Genomic DNA, 19,701 nt, shown 5'->3' on the forward strand with positions numbered 1-19,701 from the left:
CAATCAGGTGATAATGGTTTGCTTAATATGCTGTGCAAGTGCATTAGGAAGGCAGTAAACCAGGGGCTAGGCTGAGCTACTAGCTGTTGGGAGTAATAAATATAGCTATCTCAAGTCCAAAAGGAGGAGAATTAACCATATAGAAAGCTGGGGTGGGAAACAATGACTTATGGAGACCATATTCAGACAGAAGGGGGAGGGAACAGTGTTTCTGAGAAATTGCAGCAAGTTCCACATGGATTCTCCAGGATGAGCATGTAGGTGATGAGGGTAGGATCAAACAGCATGTGCCGAGTCATGAGGGTTTTATAAGCCTTGATGGGAAGGGTGGGCTTCACATTTTGGTCATAGGTCATGAAAAAATCAAGGTGATACTGACTGGAAAGCTTCTTTCCTGCTGACTAATTTTCATGATACCAAAAGGCACTATTCAAGCTGCTAAGGGAGAAAAATCAACAGACTCACCCAGCTGTAAACCCTATGAGTTATAGTAATACCAGCCTGAAAAGGCTATGCCTCTGGGTGCAATAGTGGCACAAGTGTTATGGGGGTAACCAACATCTTTCTGCTTAGATTTAAGGCCCATTCCATTGGAGGAAACACATTCCTGGTACTGTAAATCTGACCAAGAACCCATGGTTGGGAGTTCATAGGCCCTAGGGTTGAGCCTACAACCATTTTGGCAAATGGACATAGTATGCAACTGCCCTCTAAATTCACATCTCTCTACTCACAGATTAGTCCCAATCTTGGACTTCATCAGAGAAGTTTATGTAGTTGACGGTAGTTAAAACCAAAACTCGCAGCAGGTCAAAGTGCAGAGAATAAGTGTCTGTGAAGTACTCAGCCATAAATGGGACATGTATATCATACCCCCTCCCTCGAAGACTTAGCAACCATATTAGAAAAGGGGATAGATAAATTGTAAGAGCCAAAGGTTGGGGAGGGTCTAAAGGAAACAGTGTCTACTGGACATAGCAGGATAGCTATACTCATGAACTCATAGCAACTGTGGTTGCCTTCAAGACCTGTACAAGATGAACCAGTAACATTTCAGCATGGAATGGCGAGGGACTCCCAAGCCCATATCTCTAGCTAAGGGACTATGGATAGTTGATGGCTGCCAAGGGAGGGACAGTTAGTTTTCTTTAAAGATGTGAGTTCCATAGGTCAACTATGTTCCAGTAGATGACCCCACATTCATGTATACATAGGCAGAACAAATTTGATTCATCAGGCTACTAAGAAAAAAAAAGAGGGCATTAAGGCTTGGTAGTGTAAGGGTAGATGGAGGAAGAGTAAAAGTTGATTATGATCTAAATACATCAGAATTCTCAAAGAAGTAATAAAAATATTACACTTAAGGGGGCTGAAGAGATGGCTCTGCAGTTAAGAGCACTTGCTGCCCTTGCAGAGGACTTAAGTTTAGTTCCTAGCACCCTTTTCTTAACTCCAGTTATGGGGATCTTCAGACCTCTGTGGGCACTGCATGCACTGGTGCACTTACTTACATGCAGGCAAAACATTCATACACATAAAAATTTAAAAAACAAATAATAAATAAATTTTTAAGAGAATAGGCTTTGTCCCAAAGGTGATATGGGAGATTCTAGAGGCAGTTAGGATATCAAAGGACCCAGAAGACTTTTATGCCATAGTACCATAAAAGAAACATCTGAATAAAAGAGAATCAGATTTATCTACAGAATTGTTAGAGATGAAGAAACCTAGATAACAGCTCTAGGAGAAGGAATCTTTTCCAGGTGAGTAGTAAACCATGTACCTCTCAGGCACAAAGTGGGTTTGGGCAGCAGGCAGAACAGACCTGCTAGAGCCCTTAGCCCCCAGGCAGTAGCCTCAGCAACACCCAGAAAGATGGCAAATTAGGAAGACCAGAGGTCACCAAAATTGAGGCCTAATCCCAGATCAATCTGACTCTTCATGAAATCTTAATGTCATTTTGTCACCAAGGTGATTAAGGGTTAACATCCTTGAGGAAAATAAAACAAATGGGAAGTACTGGGTACTTCTTAGAGGGGAGAGAGTGTGAGGTCTGCTGTTAGGAAGGGCTCCCTGACCACAGTGTGGAGGTGGAGAGAAGTACAGACTCAAGATATGTTCAGAGAGAAACTAGGCTTGACTTAGTAAGACATCCCCTGGGAGAAGATGGAGAGGAAGGTGAGGAGGGTCCTGGGACAAGAACTCACATCTTACTTGAGAGGAGTACACTGGAAAAAGGCCAAATTAGGGGATAAATCAGAAATGATCAGTTCATCATGGGAGACAACAAGTCTATGAGCCACATGAGGGGAGACTGTGGCACCTTAAAACAAAACTCCATTCATTCTGCCTGAGGCTGTCATTTTATCCCAGGTCCGAGTTCCTTGGCCCACTTAAAACCTAACTCAACATGCCCAAGACTGGCACATGAGGACCCTCAAATGCTGATATAAAGATCAATAAGCTTCTTAAGCATTCTTACAGTGTATGAAAACTGACAAGCTCCCTCAAAACATTCCCACAAATGAATATAAAAGGCTTTGACTCCTGTCTTCAGTCCAAGCCTCTCTCTGGGGCTCCCCTGCTGCAACGCCTTACAGTGTATTCCAAGCAATCCTCCCTTTCACTGTCTGTTCTCATCTCTGACAAATAAAAAATCTCTGGTGAATATAAATACATTTTTCACCTGTGTGTTACTGGCCTTTCCAGACACCTTCAGGACATCACCAGGTAGGATGCAGAGCAAGAAGAGAGGGAAACAGGCAGGACACCTGAGAAATAAGCCTTTCAAGGGATAGATAGAGAAGGGAGAAGGGAGGCCAGAAAGTACAACATACCACTCTAGAAGCCAAGAGGAAGTAATGTTCGTATTTCAGGCCTAGAGAACAGGGACCCAAAGGCTAAAAACAAAATAGGAAGCAGTTTATTACACTGGTACAGAGTCCCTGAGAGACAGCTCTCTAAGCAGGGACTGGAACAAAGGAAAGTTTAGTCTTTGATACCTTAAGTATAATTTAGTTTCTTTGTATCCCATATATGGTAACACACTTATCCTGATTGGGTGTTCTGTGCTACAAGGTCATGAGAAAGAGAACTGTGTACATTCACTTAGGCACAGGTCACACTGTTTCTTTTTAGTTGTTGTTATTGTTCTGGGGTGAAGGGAGGGGACTCCCTGCCATATTCCAAGTAAGCAAACGCTGCTGGGAGATGAAGTAAGATGAACACTGGGAATGATCCACTTGATTCAAGTACTAGGAGGTCCTGGGAGACCCTAGGGAGAAAATTAGGTAGAAGGCTGAATGCAAAATTGAGGAAATGTGGACAGTGAGGGCACAGAATGTCAGAGATAATCTAAAGAGGGACAAGGGGAAGGAAGAAGCAACTGTAAAACAGAAAAAGGAGCTGTGATAAGAAGTACCCTACAGCAAAGTACATGTTGCACAGCAGAAGATAAAGGACTCTTTATCCAGTGGTGGCCGGTAGAATCTATCTCAGGCATGGAAGGGATCAGCAGTGATGTCACACTGCATTTGCCATTGAGCTCCTGCAGGGAAGGGACAGTGTGAGCTTTCCTGTGTGCTTTCCCAGTGCCTGGCACACATGAGGCTAGCTGAATGAATGAACTGGCCCAGAGCCGTGGAAGGCAATGATGACCACATAAAGTGAGGTTTCACAAAGTCTCAAGTGTCAGTTTCATAAATAACAGGTAAACCCAATAAGTAAGAAGGCTGCAAGGATGAGTTTTAAATGTTAACTTGCACAACCTAGAATCACCTGGGAAGGGAGTCTCAATTGAAGGACTGCCTAACTCTGACTGGCCTGTGGGCATGACTGAGGAGGACTGTCTTGATTGTTAATTGGCCCAGCCCAGCCCATTGTGGGTGGCACCATTCTCTAGGCTGGACCCTGAACTGTATAAAAGTGAAGAGAGTTAGCTGAGCATAAGTACAAGCAAGTGAAGATGAATTCAGTCTCTCTGCTCTTGACTGCAGATCTAATGTGACTAACTGAGTTCCCACCTTGACTTCCTGGAAACGACAGACAATGTGACACAGAATTATGAGCTAAAATAAATCCTTTCTGCGCCCAACTTGGTTTTGGTCAGTATGTTTTATCACAGCAACAAAAATGAAACAAGAACAAAGGACAAGTTGTTTCTTGGGCTGAAATCACAAAAAGGCATTTCTTTGTTAAAAGAATGTGAATGTTACTGTGCAACACAATATATAAACTCATCTACAGACCCTTCTAACAGTGGAAAGTCTGATGGAATGGTTGCTGTGCTCTGATCTTTGGTCAGCCCCAATGTCTCAGCCAGAAAGCTAGATGCGTCTCTGGAAAGATACAAATAGCTTGAGTTCTTTTTGTAATGAGGAGGTCAATGGGGCTCAGTCTTACAAAGGCCTCCCTACAACCCCATCTCCTGTTACTATGGCATTGAGTAACCAAGATCAGCACATCCCTGCTCAGACTGGGTTAGCACAACATAACTAGTATACTCCCTACTGAATCAGCTGGACCAAACCACAGCATGTGCAATACGACCCTGAGACCCTGTGGCAAGAACCTGCTACAGTTTGGATAGAGTTTGAATGTGTGTCCTCAAAAATTCACAAGCCGGAAGCTGAGTCCTCAGTGTGGTGATGTTGAGAGGTCCTGGAATGTTTAAGAGGTGGGGCTTGGTGGAAGATGATTATGTCGCTGGGGGAAACCACCCTGAAGGGATTAATGTTCATTCTCATAGGACCCTGTCCCATAAGTGTGAGTTATTATAAAAGAACAATGTCTCTTGCTTCCTGTCTCAAAATGATTTCTCCTTTGTGCATGTGTTCCTGACACACCATCCTTCATGATATGATGTAGCCAGTGGGATAACACCAAGGCTGAGAGATGTCAGTGCCATGCTTTTGGACTTCCAAAACTGTGAGCTAAAGAAGCCACTTTGTGTTAAAAGTTTTCCAGGCTCAAGTATTTTGTTATAGTAGCAGAAAAATGGACTAAGACAGAATCATTCCAAACCAGGGTATTATAAAATAGAACTATAAGGCCTTAGCCCTTCAGAAGTTTATAAGCACTGTATATAATGCTGCTTGGGATTTATTTTTTCATTTTCTGTCAAGAATTGTGCTGGAAATTTAATAGGGCTTGCCTTAAATTTGTAACTTGCTTTGGGTAGGATGGTCATTCTCACAATATTGATCTTACCAATCCATGAGCATGGGAAGTCTTTCTATCTTTTGGTATCTTCTTTAATTTCTTCAATATCTTAAATTTTTAATTATAGAAATCTTTCACTTCCTTGGTTGTATTTATTCAAGGTTTTTTTTTTTCAAGACAATACTGAATGAGATTGTTTTCCTGATTTCTTTCTCAGTATGTTTGTTGCTGGTATACAGGAAGGCTACAGATTTGTGTGTGTTAATTTTATATCCTACTCCTTTGCTAAATGTGTTGATCAGCTCTAGGAATTCTCTGGGGGGTCTTGTATATGTAAAATCATATGTTCTGTAAGTAGGGATACTAGGACTTCTTCCTTACCTATGTGTGTCTCCTTTATCACCTTCATTTGTCTTATTACTCTAGCTAAGACTTCTGGCACTGTACTGAACAGGAATAGATAGAGTGGGCATCCGTATCTTGTTCTTGATTTTAATGGAAATACTTTGAGTTTTTCTCCATTTAGCATGGTGTTGGCTGAGGACTTGTTGTATATTGCCTTTATTATACTGAGATATATCCCCTATATCCCTGGATTCTCCAATATCATAAAGGGATGGTGGATTTTGTCAAAGGCCTTTTCTGTACCTAATGAGATAATCATGCGGTTTATGTCCTCAAGGCTACTATGTGGTGGGTTATTTTTAAGATTTGTGTATGTTGAACCATCCCTGGATCTCTGAGATAAAGCTAACTTGATCACAGTCTATGATCTTTTTGACATGCACTTGAATTTCATTTGTAATGTCCTTACCAGACAATGACAGGTTAGCAAATAAAAAGCCCAGTGCCAGGAATGGTCCCCAAAACAATATTGGCTACTATCATTGCTCTTGGTTGCCCTCCAGAACTTGATGATAAGGCTCTATTGCTGAAGACACTACCTATGTGAGTCACAGAACAAACATGGAGAACTTACACTGGTTTTGACCTCAAAGCTTCATCTCTACTGGCTAGCTTTCATATTACTAGAAGGTGCTATGCATTCTACTGAAAAGTAATCATCAGTCTTACCCAGCTGTGAATCCTAAGAGCTACAGTAACAACTGGCCTAGCAAAATATGTCCTCTGGTGCACTAGTGGCATGAATGTTATGGGCGTAACCAACCACTTTCTGATTGGATTTAAGGCCCACTTCATAAGATGGAGCCAATACCTGACAGTGATATCAGGGTCAAGTACTTGTGTCTAGACAGGTCACAGATTATAGGGGAGAACCTACTATTATTATTCTGATAAATGGACATATTATTAAACTAACTTCTAACGACCTATCATACTCATAGATTAGTGCATCTCTCAGCTCTCACCAGAGAAGGTTCTTCTTTCAGCAGATGGCAATTAACACAGAGACCCATAACCAGTCAACAAAATAAGAAACTGTGGAATGCTCAGTCCATATGGAACACTTATAATCACATCCTCTCTTCCCAAGGTTCACGGATCATTTCCGAAGAGGGGGCAGAAAAACTGCAAGAGCCAGAGGTAGTGGATAAATACAAGAAAACCATATATTCTGGATAAAACAGGGCAGTTACACATATGAAGCCACAGTATACAAGACCTATGCAAGTTCAAGCCAAACAAAAACCCAACATGGATGGGGGAATCCCTAGTTTTAGCTGAGGAATTATTGGCAATTGACAGCTGCTGGGAGAGGGAGAGTTAGTTTCCTTTAAGAGCGTAATTCTGAGTAGGTTGACCAGACTCCCAGTGAATGGATGCACACCCAAGAGCATTTGGAGAACACAAATTAGATTCCATAGGTCTTAAAAAAATAATAGAAGCCAGGTATAGTGGTGCAACGCCTTTAATCCCAGCACTCCAGAGGCAGAGGCAGGAGGATCTCTGTGAGTTCAAGGCCAGTCTGGTAAACATAGTGAGTTCCAGGTCAGCTGGGGCTTCAGAGAGACCCTGTCTCAAAGACCAAAATAATAATAATAATAATAATAATAATAATAACAACAACAACAATAATAGACATGAAGTTGGGGAGGGTAGATCTGAAAAGAGATGGGGAGGTCTGACTATAATTAAAATACATTGTATACAATTCTCAAAGAATCAATCAAAATATTTTAAAATACTGCTTGGTACATAATGAATATTCAACAAACATCTGTTGAATGAATTTAAATGACCATGGCTGATAACAAGTTAACATTCTCCTTAGCACTCTGACAGCCAAAACTGTAGTAATAACAGAAAAGATTAACTGCTCAATTCATTTACCCATAAAAAATCAGATTAAAGTATTTTCCCATAAGACTTAAGGCAGGTGCTTCATTTTAAAACATTGATTTTTAGCTATTATTTAAAAATCCTATAAATCCTACACAAATATTATTTAATTGCCTAAGTCTAAGCTTCCAAATTATTCTTTCTCCAAATGTGATTTATTAAGCATTGGATAATTTAAAAGTTTAATGGTTTATCTTTTTTTCTTTTAAACAATCAAAACTAGTTGGCTATCTAGAAGTAATCATTATTATAGGGATATTGTACCAAGTACTTTGATATGTATTTTATCTCTTCAAAAAATAAAATGTTCTTTACTGTGAGTTCTTTTCATGTTTCTCAAATATAATGTTCACTTTCCTATTATAGTAACAACTACTGTTTAAAGAGCTTACATGTCTAAACAGATCCCAGTACCACAGACCCATTTTTGCTATGCAGAAAGTAAAATTCAGTGTTCAAAATATAGTTTGTTTTCTGATTCCATGAATTCCACATTCATGGACTCAAATACAGATGACAGACTGATATACCTGATTCTTTTATCTTTTCATCATTCCTTAAACAACATAATATGAAAACTATTTCTAGCTGGGCATGGTGGCACACAATTATAATTCAATCATCTGGAGGCAGAAGGAGGAGGATCATGAGTTTCAGGCCAGCTGAGGCTATACAGCCAGATCCCATCTCAAAAAGGTAATTCCATGGCATTTACATTGTAATGTGTATTATAGGTAATCTGGAAATGATTTAACATATGCAGGAATTGTACGCACAGGTTACATGCCAATATCACATTTTATCTGAGGAACCTGAACACCCACAGGGGGTCCTAGACCCCACCCCTTCCTCACAGATACACAGAGAGACAAGAAATGACTGTATTTACAAACCACTGTGCTCACTCTTACCCGCCACCTCCCGTGATGTAGCTGTAGCCGCCAGTGCCCAGGCCATAGCCGTAGCGCTCACCCAGAAACACGGGGTCATGGGAGTCATAGCAGCTGAGCAAGTGTTGGAGCCTGGAGATGCTGAGAGGCCAAAGACAACACAAACAAGTATGTAATTCCAATGTAGTTTCAGAATAAATATGTTATGGCTCTTGAATCTTATTGTTTATACAGTGTAGTGCCACTCTGAGTCATGACAGGAGAAATTCAGGTGACTTATAGAATAAATGGATTTTAAAAGACACCTACAATATGAACACTGTACATCAGAAAAGGTGAGAAGTCAGAGGCTTACTCCCTTCCAGTCTGAACTCTGCCAGGCCTAGATGCCTCACTTGGGTGATCAGGGTGGCAGGTGAATGTTGCCAGGTTGCTGTAAATCTCTTTCTGCCATGCTGCTTCCAAGTGAGTGTAGCTCAGGCTTCCCCTCTTCTCAGACAGACTTGGGTTCTGTTGTTGTTTTCCTTACTGGTAGCTAAAAAGGAGTTTCTAAAGGCCAAGTGGGCTGGGGGTTCCCTATCAGGCTGGGGCCAGTGGATGAGAAGAGAGCATGGTTTCCCTACAAAGCCTCAGATTATACCACACAGCTCCACTGGTGTTTTCCTTAATGAGGCTTACCAGGACTCCAGCTATACATATGTACCCCTTGAATACCTTCTGGGTCCCTCCTGTCCTTGTCTTGTGTCAACAGCAGTAGCTTACAAAGGGATGGTTAGAGCAAGGACTGCAGGTCCAGCTGCTATAAGGTGAAATTAAAAAAGTTCACAAGAAAATCAAATCGAAAAATCACTTTTTTAAAACTTTGGCTTTTTGAGACAGGGTCTCTCTGTAGTCCCAGCTGGCCTAAGACTTACTATGTAGACCAAGCTGGCCTCTATCTCACAGAGCTCCACCTGCCCCTGCCTCCCAAGTGCTAGGATTAAAAGCATGCACCACCAAGGCTGGCTAAAAATTCATTTTTTAAAGTCAACGTACAAGCAAGTTTTCCGTATTTTAAGAAATTATTCCATTTAGAAATGCCTTAGGAAAGACTCCTCCTATTTCTTCCAGCATAGAGATTTCTAAGTCACCCATCATCAAGCCTTGGCTTTCCTTATAACATTAATCAATAATCCATAAGGATAACTGTTGCATGGTCAATAAGTTTGAATTAAAAATTTTAATGGGCTTTGCTTTACACTATGTCTGAGACTGTGGCCTATGAGCACAGGCTCTCCAGGTGGGCGATGACAGGCACTGCTGTGAATCCTAACCAGGAAGACTTTCCATGGTGAAGTTATTATGAGGCACACAAGTGTCTCAGACACTTTCCCTCTGCCTGGGGAAAGGGGTAGTGATAAGGAAACAAAGTACAGGTGTACAAGAGGGATCCCCTTTCTATCCATGCTCATGTTCCCTTCAAAAATACTCTAGCTGTATAGCTGAGAGTGAGGAAAACCCATTTAATGTAGGGAAGGAAAAAAAAAAAACCCTTTCTACAAGTGCTGGTATTCAAAGAAAAGTTTGTAGACCGGGTTTATGTCTGAAGGTCAAGGCCTCTGACAATACTGGCAGTTTCAGAGTAAGCATAAAACACTATCCTTTGACACTCTGCTGTTTTCAGCACCAATGTTAAAACATTCTAAGCACCTAATTTGGAATCAATCTTCAAGAAGCTGTCTGACAAATTACTCTGCAGGGGAAGGTAAGTAAGTGTGCTGATCACATTCGAGGCTGAAGAGTACACACTTAAATTATTAGAAATGCCTTAGGAAGACTTCCTCCTATTTAAAGATCTCTAGGGAAACTGCAGCCTATGATTTGTAAAAGACAGAAAAAACCTAAAGTTTTCTAGGGCAAAATAGGCCTACTTCTCCAAGTTAAAAGTTAAAAAGAGAATTGTTTCTCTTGCCTCTGCATACTATGAAATTCTCAATTCGATCTACAACATTCAGTCTTTAAGGCTAAAAATAACTGGGATTTAGCATCCCCCTAGGTTTCTTGTCCTTACTACACTAACCATTCCCATCTTTATAGCACTGCTTTAATTAAAGCTTACAGATCGCAAATGGAGTCTGATAATTATCATATACTAGATTCACTAAAGATAGGAATGTGAATAAAGCAGATAGACTTCCAACTCCATCTAAGGAGATTTCACTGCTGATCCAGGAAAAGAGCTTCACTTAACAATCTGTTCCCATTTCAGGCTTTTTTGGGACACAGAAATGAAGAAAAGCAGCCTGGCACAGCTCTACAGCCAGCTCTACCAGAACCACAGCAGTATAGCTTAGCAGTGCAGACAGATGATTGGCCTAATACCAATCTTTCGAGTTAAGAAGATGCTCCATTTTGGCCTATTATGGTATTTACTTTTAGGATTGTATAAAACTTACAAAAATAGGACAAACCCCACAAATACCCTAGATTTAACAATTACTTGAATTTATTCTAGTTGTGTTATCATTCACTGACTCTCGTGTGTGTGTGTGTGTGTCTGTGTGTGTATATACAAAAACATACAACATGGATATATATGTACTTTTTTAAAGCTTACAGAAATAGTAAAGTTGCATACATTATGTCCCCTAGTACCTCAATGTGTATTTTCTAAGGGCAGGAAAAGTCAGGAATCTGAGAAGTCTAACATTGATTAACACAGTAAATTTCTTTAAAAACCAGCAATTCTGCTCTAAGTATTTAGCCAAGAAAAATGTAAGCAAGATGTCTACATTGTGACTTCCACATGAAAATACATAGTAACTTTAATAAAAATAAATCAAAACTGAAACACTGACACAATGTCTACATCTATGTTGACTGTTCATGTTCTTATTTTTATGAATAATGTGGTTTATAGCACTTTTCTCTCTACTACAGGATGATGTCCAGAAGCCTTTAATACATTATTTCTCACATCACTTTCATCTCTTTCAGTCTGGATCCAGTTCCAGTCACTCACTGTTTTTCAAATCCCTGATATTTTAAAAATAAAAGCCCCCATTTATTATTTTTTTAATGTGTATGAGTATATTGCCTGCATGTGGCTAAGTGCACCCGTGCCATGCAGTACCCATAAAGGTCAGAAGAGGGCATTGTGTTCCCCTGGAACTGCAATTATAGATGGCTCTTAGCTGCCATGTGGGTGCTGGGAATCAAACCCAGGTCCTCTGTAAGAGCAGCCAGTGCTCTTAACGGCTGAGCCATCTCTCCAGTCCCCCCAAACCCCTATTTTTTAAAAATGAAATGATCCTCATGTTGGATTTTTCTGAAGTTTCCCGTGTGAAGCTCAAACTTGAGTTCCAGTTCTAGCATAACATAAGCAAGTCTGTATGTGGTGTGCAAAGGCCTCTGTCCATCACTGGTAAGATTGCCTGTGATCCTCCAGAATATGATTTCTCCACCAGATAGCAACGGTATTTCCCTTGCTATTGCTGAGTCTCTGAGCATATACTTTAACATATGCAAATATTCCAGTCTTCATCAAAACTTGTCCCTAGTTTAGCACACATTAATGCTCTTACCTAATTCAACCTTTATCTTTACCATGTTTACAAAGTTTACAAAATTCTTTTCTAATGCCATTATTTCTGCACACTTGTCAATCAAAACTTATCATTATTCTGTAAGCAAGAGCCCATCTGTTTCTCTATTTATACGCACGAACTCACTGATTTCTAATTTTTAATAGTTCATAATTTGTTAAGTTCATTATTGTCTTTAATTATGCTGATATTTAATGTGTCCATGGTTTGAGCAATGAAACCATTCAAGTTCTCTTCTTGACATCACTTTTTAATTTTTTTCCTTCTTTCTTTCCTCAATATTAATTTATTTAGCATTCCTTTACTTTCTCAAATAAAAAAGATGTAATAAAGGCATCTTGTACCTGCATTGCCTTGACCATAGACCAAAGATCTGACACTTTTGAGAATCTCTGCTTTCTTTTATTGAAAACATTATTACTATTCATTCTAGGCAACTTTTTTTTTTTTTTTTTTTGGTCTTTTTAATGCTACTGAAATAGCTTTAACTTTAGCTTTCGGCAGAAAAGTACTAAGAAAAATGTGTGTGAACAAACACATTTTAGAAATCATGAATTCTTTAAAAATTATATTTTCTTTCAGACTCCTCCAATTCCAATCTATTCTCACAGAGCTCTTTCTTGACCTGCACCATTTTCTACTGGTATCTCCCTGTCACAGTTGGAAGCTTTGCTCCATGCAGTGGTATGAACGTGAAATGTACTCCAGAGGCTCATGTGTCTGAACATTTGGTTCCCAGCTGATGGAGATGTTTGGGAAGGCTGTGGAACCTTTAGATGGTGGAGCTTTGCTAAAGGAAGTGCATCCCTGGGGGCAGGCCTTTAGGTTTGATAGCCTAGTTCAACTTCCTGCTCATGCTCTGCTTCCGGACAGCTGATGCTCATGATTAGCATACTCCTGCTCTTGCTACCATGCCTGCCCTGTCATGATGAGCTGTATCCCCTCAAATCATAAGCCCAAATAAACCTTCCTCCCTTGAGTTGCTGCTTGTTGGGGACAGAGCCAGCTCAAGACAGAGGCAGTGTATGTAAGAGGAAACAAAGCTAGATGGGAGGTTACCTAAAACCCTTGGCATCCAGGTGATTACATCACAAGGTCCAGATGCCAGACATGGGGGTAGAGGCTTTGGTGTCTCCCCTGCTAGGTGTTGGTCTTGATTTGGTTCAATGATTCCTTGATAGGCTTCCACTCCTCCCTTTGGGAATGGGAATGTTTATTCTGGGCCATTGTATATTGGAGGTATGTAGCTTGGTTTTTTGTTTGTTTTCTAATTTTATGGGGCTCACAGTTAAGAGACTGCCTTGAGTCTCAGAAGAGACTTTGAACTTTCAAACAGTGTTCAAACTGTTACAAACTATAAGGACTTGTTGTTGGTGTTGTGTTGTTGTTGTTGTTGTTGTTTGGTTTTGAGACAGGGTCTCCCTGTAGCCCCAGCTGGCCTAGAACTCACTACATAGACCAAAATGACCTCAATTTACCTGCCTCTGCCTCCTGAGTGCTAGGGTTAAAGGCATGTGCCACCACGCCTGGCTTATAAGGACTTCTGAAGTTGGGCTGAATGCATTTTGCATCATGAGATGGCCATGAGCCTATTGATGACTAAGGGCAGAATGTAGTGGTTTGTATGTGAACTCTACTGTATGAGCTCATGTGTTTGAACACTTGTTTTCCAGGTAGTGGTTCTACTTGGGAAGGTTTCAGAGCCTTTAGAAAGTAAAACCTTGTTAGAAGACCTGGAATGGGGGGTAGGGGAGGCACAAGGCAGATTTTATATCCTGGCCCTACTTCCTGTTCACTCTCTATTCCTGACTGTGGACACAATTTGACCAGCAGCCTTTTGCTTTTGTCACCATGTTTTCACTGCTATGACAGGCTATGACACTGCTATGCCACTCTAACTATGAGTCAAAACAAATCTTTCCTCCCTTAAGCTGCTGCTTGTCAGGTATTTCATTACAACAATGAGAGAAGTAACTAATGTTGTCTCAAAAATACTAACATCAGGCTGGAGAGATGGCTCAGTGGTTAAGAGCACTGGATGCTCTTGCAGAGGACCCAGGTTCAGTTCCAGTCACCCACATGGTAACTAACAACCATCAGTAACTCCAATTTCAGAGGCTCTGACACCCTCTTCTGGCCTCTGCAGACACTGAACAACATGGGTACACTTACATATATGCAGGCAAAACACCGATGCATAAAATAAAATAAATAAAATAAATAAAATAAAATAAAATGCATTTTTAAAAATAGTAAAACATGTTCAACCCTGCAGTGTACCTAAAATAATTCAGAATTACTTCACCTGTACTACTTCAAATATCAGATCTACCAAGAAACAGGATTTGTCTGAAGTACATTCCTTCTTCCATTCTTGACTGAAGTTACATATTTAAATATTGCTTGCATTCATTGTGTAATTAGATTTTCACTTGAAATGTAGTTGGATTTATCTGCCTCAAAGTTTTCCTCATTGATGCTGATTTTTCCTTAGTTCTTGATTTGTTTTATTTTAAAACATGTAAAATGTTAGCATGCTTCCTCAAAGTCAAAATTAAACTACCATATGATTCAACAATTTTACTTCTCAGAATATACCCAAAATAACTGAAATGATTTTGAAAAGATACTCAAAAACCCACACTTATAGTAGCATTATTCATAAAAGCTAAAATGGGGAGGTAACCTGAGTAGCCATCGAAGAACAAGTAAGAAAAATATGGTACATCATTTGAAGAAATATTATTTAGCTTTAGAAAAAAGGACATAATGCAATATGCTACAGCACGGATGGACTTGAAGGACATTTATGCTAACTGAAATAAGCAACATTCAAAAAGATAGATACTCCATAATTCTACTTATATGAGGCACTTAGATTTCCTTTAGGGTGGTACCTGGGTCCAAAGAGTAAAGCCTTCATGAATGTGATTAGTGCCTATATAAGAGAAGGCCAGAAAGTTAGCTCCCTTTCTTTCTCTGAAAATATAAAAAGTTGGCAACTGAGAATCCAACCATGCTGGCACTGTGATCTCAGATTTTCAGAATCAACTGAAGGAACCAAAACCAGAAAGAGAAAAACCTCAGAGAATTGTCATACATTTACCCACCCTATTTAACCTAATCCTCTACTCAACTCCTGTTAGATGAGCAACATCATAGCTTTCTGTTTATCTTTGTCTTTTCTCCTTTTTGTAAGTTTTTAATTGAATTTTTGAGTATTTCATACAGAACAGCTTAATCATCTTTATACCCCCTTTCCCCACTACCCCACTGGCACCGTCCCATAGCAAACTCGCCCCCAGTGGAATTCATGCATTCTGTTGTATTAAGGCCTATTGTGTCAAGTTAGTATCAGACCAAACATATAAGGAATGTTTTATTTCCATTTCTTTCTTGTACAGTGATGGTGTTATTAATTATACCATCATTGTAACTACCCTCAACAAAATAAAAGTCTAACTCTTAAAATAAATTTTTAAGAGAGGGCCCAAATTCAGAGGATACCTGTTCCCCTAGATGTCTCTCAGAACTGTGTCTGATGGATCTCTCTTGTCACCCCAACATGTGAAGACAGAACGATCTGTGTCCTCACCCTGTGCCAATAGAACTGACTCTGGAACCCTGCTTCTCCCATTGTATCCTTTCAGGCCACACCCATAATTTATTCAAAATGGTTCTCCAGCTTCACTGGGCTCCACATGTATCTCAATAGACCACCAGGCCTTTTCATTCCTAGTAACTCATTCATCCAAGCTCACAGGTTCTTCCCAACCTACTCTGTTTCCAATGGGTGGAAGGCTTCCAGTCTTTGCTACGTTAATTCTCAAGCATGGCTTCACTCATTCATTATCTTTTGGGGTGGAGTGCCAAACTGAGGTTGCCAAGGAGATGCTACCATCATCAGACTCAAGCGCATGGTTTTGCTGGGGTTAATTAAAAGTCATTAGCCCAGATTGTGTCCATTAATAAAAGTCATTCCTACAATAAAGTGGTACACTAAATGCAATCATTTACACTTTACTTTTCTTCATTTAACAATATCTCAATACTATTTCTAGGCTTTTTTCAAAGATAAAAAATTGATTCATTTAATTCTCTGCTTTTGCTCCATTTCTGGATAAGACAGCAGAACAAGAAGCTACAGGCACGTGAGCCTGTGAGGAGGAATGAGAATAAGAAAACACAGGCTCTATTCAGAAATTCAAAGTAAAAGAATACCTGCATAGCACAGAAAAAAAAGACAGGTGACACAGAAGTAAGCAAACAGCTTGAGCAACCAAACATCAGAATAGCATCTCAGCAGAACCCCAAACTAGGAAAGCTTGAAATGATACATTTCAGGTCATTAAAGTAAGCAACTGTTAAGATTGCTATATGTGGGGCTAGAGAGACAGCTCAGCAGTTAGAGCACTGGCTGCTCTTACAGAGGACCTAGGTTTGGTTCCCAGCACCACATAGTGGCTAACAACCATCTGTAACTCCAGTTCCAGGGTATCTAACATTCTCTTCTGGCCTACAACACAGGCATTACACATACAAATGCACTCACATACATGAAGACAAAACAGTCATATACATAAATAAGTAAATTTTTTTCATATGGCCTTTTTCTTTTATTATAAAAACTGAGAAGCAAGGGCTGGGGAGATGACTTGGTGGCTAAGAGAAGTAATTTTTTAAAATAAATAAAAATAAAATTGATGGAGAAATAGAGACATTTCAAGTCAACCACAAACTTCATGGCCACCAAATAAGCACTGAAGAAGCTATTCAAAAGAATACTATAGAGACAGGTGGAAGGAAGATGGTCTCAGTCAAGAGAACACAGTAAAGAATATGTGGACAGATGAACAAAGGAGACCTAGGAAGGAATCATTATGTTCAATAACGTAGGCCAGAAACCCTAATTCTAAAAGAAGAGAAAATAAGAACAGACAGACAATAATCCAACCAATTAGAAAAGCAATCAACAGAATTATAGGGATTAGTAAACAGCACTCAATATTAACTTCAAATTAAGTGACTCAACTAACCAATAAAGAGATCCAGTGTGGCTGACACCATTATATGTCACCAAGTTTTTAATGTTATTTTGAGAAGTCTGGTGCCAGTTTTTTTCTTGCTTATTAGTTAGTCACCATTTTGCCTGGAAACTCGGTCATTTTACCAACACATACCAAGTTAATAATTCCAGGTCAATTTCCCATGTCTGTGGCCCTTTCAGTATATGGAATAAAGTCTTTTATTTCTATTAAATGTAGCTTCTGTTGCTTGAGTTTCTTCAGTTGGGAATTCTAGTTACACACATCTTTTTTTATTTTATGTGTAAGAGTGTACTGCCTGCATGTATGTAAGTGCACCCTTGCTGTGCAGTGCCCACAGAGGTCAGAAGAGGGCATCAGATCTCCTGGAACTGGAGCTACAGATGGTTGTTAGCCCATGTGGGTGCCGGGTACCAAACCTGGGTCCTGTGCAAGAGCAGCCAGTGCTCTTAACCACTGAGCCATTTCTCTAGGCCCCAAGTTTCCCACATCTTTGACTCATGCATTTCAACCAACTCTTTCGATGTCTTTATTCCATTTCATTGGTTGCTTTCTTAATTTTCATTCATGTTTCTTATTAAACTTACATTTGAATCTGTTCGCTTTTAGGCATTTTTAATTTTACTCATAACTGCTATTATGAATGTATTTTTTCTATTTCTTTCTAAAATCCACTAAATTCTAGCTTCATCACTTCTTTTTTGTCTACTTCCTTTCTTTAATTAAAATTTTCTTTCAGTTCATAAATGTGACATTCAAGGAAATTTTTCACATCCCAAAATATTTACTGAGCTAAAAGCCAAAGTTTTTGTGACAATAGAAAAGCATGACCTCAGAGTTCTGAAAGAAAAAGGAAATAAAACTCAAATTGAAATTCATATCTAAGTTACTATTGTACAGCTAGATATTATTACTAGTAAACAAAGGGGAAAAAAAGAATGAACATCCGGCAAAGCATTTCAGGTGGAACTAAATATTGAGGGTACAAGTGGCAGTTACACACACTGAGGAAGACGGTGTGCAGGGCCTATGCTTTACTCCTACGCTCACAGCTTCACTTTCGGTTCGCTGAGCTTATAGGATTTGTGTGTTTACTGTTTTTATCAAATTTGGGAAATAATTCTCTTTTTATGGACCAATATCTTTTACGGATATAGGTGCACATATTCTATGCAGAACACTAGACATGGACAAGTGGAATTGTTCCAGAAATGCAAGGCTAGTTCAACATACAAAAATCCCTCACTGTAATATGACATATCAACAGAATAAAGGACAAAAACTACCTGACAACCTTAGTATTTGTTAGGGATCCCATAGCTCTGGGAACTCTAATCACATATTTAAAAGGCCTATCTTAAAGCCAGACATGATGACACTTGCCTTTAATCCCAGCACTTGGAAGGCAGAGGTAGGTGGATCTCTGTGAGATTAAGGCCAATCTAGGCTACACAGTGAGTTCCTGGCCAGCTAGGGCTACAGGGAGACCCTGTCTCCAAAAACAAAGCAAGACAACTAGGTAAGACAAGACAAAACAAAACAAAACAAAACAAAACAAAACAAAAAAAGTATTAAGTCTCACTGTCAGGCAATTTTCTATAATTATTTTTTGCCTGTGTTTTATTTTTGCTAGTGATTACTGCAAAGTCTTCAAGTTCACTCATATTTTTTCTGCAATGTCTAATTTGCTGCTAATTCTATCAAACAGGTTTTGAAAATCCTGTAAGATGAAAGATTAGAAGATTTCAGACTCATTATCCCTTCCATGTATCTTATTTGAACATATAGAATAAAGTTGTGATAATTATTTAATAACAGTATAATAACTAATTCTGTCACTATCAACTCTGGGACAATTTCAGGGAGTTGTGGTTTCCCAGTCTGCCTGGTGGGAACAGACACTATGTCCAGCCCTTGTATGAGTGTCCATCATCATTCCCTCTAATCACTTTAGTGGACTCTTTTCCAGCACCTCTAGCTTCCTCATGCAGATGTGATGTCAATATCTACTGAGTATTTAAGGAAAACCCTCCACAGACTCTCACTGTTCTCTTTCTAGGCGGTGGTCTCCTTTCTACTACTCTGTCCCTCAAATTCTAACAGCCTTGGTCTCCTGAGACCCTCAGTCCCAGCTCTTTAACTGAAATGTGTGTAGGTTCCAGCTGGTTCCCCTTCCCTAAGCAATGGCTTAGAATTGCTTTAAGTCAGTCAACTGCGCAGTGATCTGCTTCATGTTGCCAGATGCTCTGTATCTTAAAATCATCCCATCCCTGCTCATCTATCTTGGCCAGAAGCAGTGTGGTGGGAACACTGCCACTAGAACAAAGAAAAAGAAACACAGCATGGTCTGTGTCTGGGTGCACATGCACAGTTCTCTGCCTGTCACGACCTTGCAGCAGAGCACCCAACCAGGATATGTGTGTTACCTTATGTGGCTAAGCTCTCCTCTGTTCAGGGTCCTGTTTTAGAGTTATCTCTCAGGGACTCTGTACTGGAACAATAAACTACTTCCTACATAGCCTTGGGATCCCAGTTTTCTGTTCAGATTCCTACTACATCAGAAGTACTATCAGAGTGGGTTTTTTTTTTTTTTTTAATAGGAACACATGTAGAAGTTAGAACTGTTCCAGGGTAAAAAGAGCACCTTACCTTATTAATGTATCATCATCGACAATAACTAGCCATGATATTTTGTCATGGCTATGATTCAAAAATCAAAAA

General features: G+C 39.7%; 1 protein-coding gene across 1 annotated transcript in view; it reads right to left on the minus strand.

Annotated features, from left to right (window-relative positions):
* The window catches only part of B3glct (beta 3-glucosyltransferase), a gene marked incomplete in the record, with an annotated part of 128,668 nt that overhangs the window by 16,961 nt on the left and 92,006 nt on the right, over nucleotides 1-19,701 (minus strand). Inside the window, 2 exon segments of the mRNA XM_017796090.2 lie at nucleotides 8,373-8,492; nucleotides 19,630-19,696. Of these exon segments, the coding sequence (XP_017651579.2) occupies nucleotides 8,373-8,492; nucleotides 19,630-19,696 (187 nt within the window).

This window comes from Nannospalax galili, unplaced genomic scaffold, assembly GCF_000622305.1.
Source record: "Nannospalax galili isolate Female #2095 unplaced genomic scaffold, S.galili_v1.0 scaffold768, whole genome shotgun sequence".
NCBI lineage: Eukaryota > Metazoa > Chordata > Mammalia > Rodentia > Spalacidae > Nannospalax > Nannospalax galili.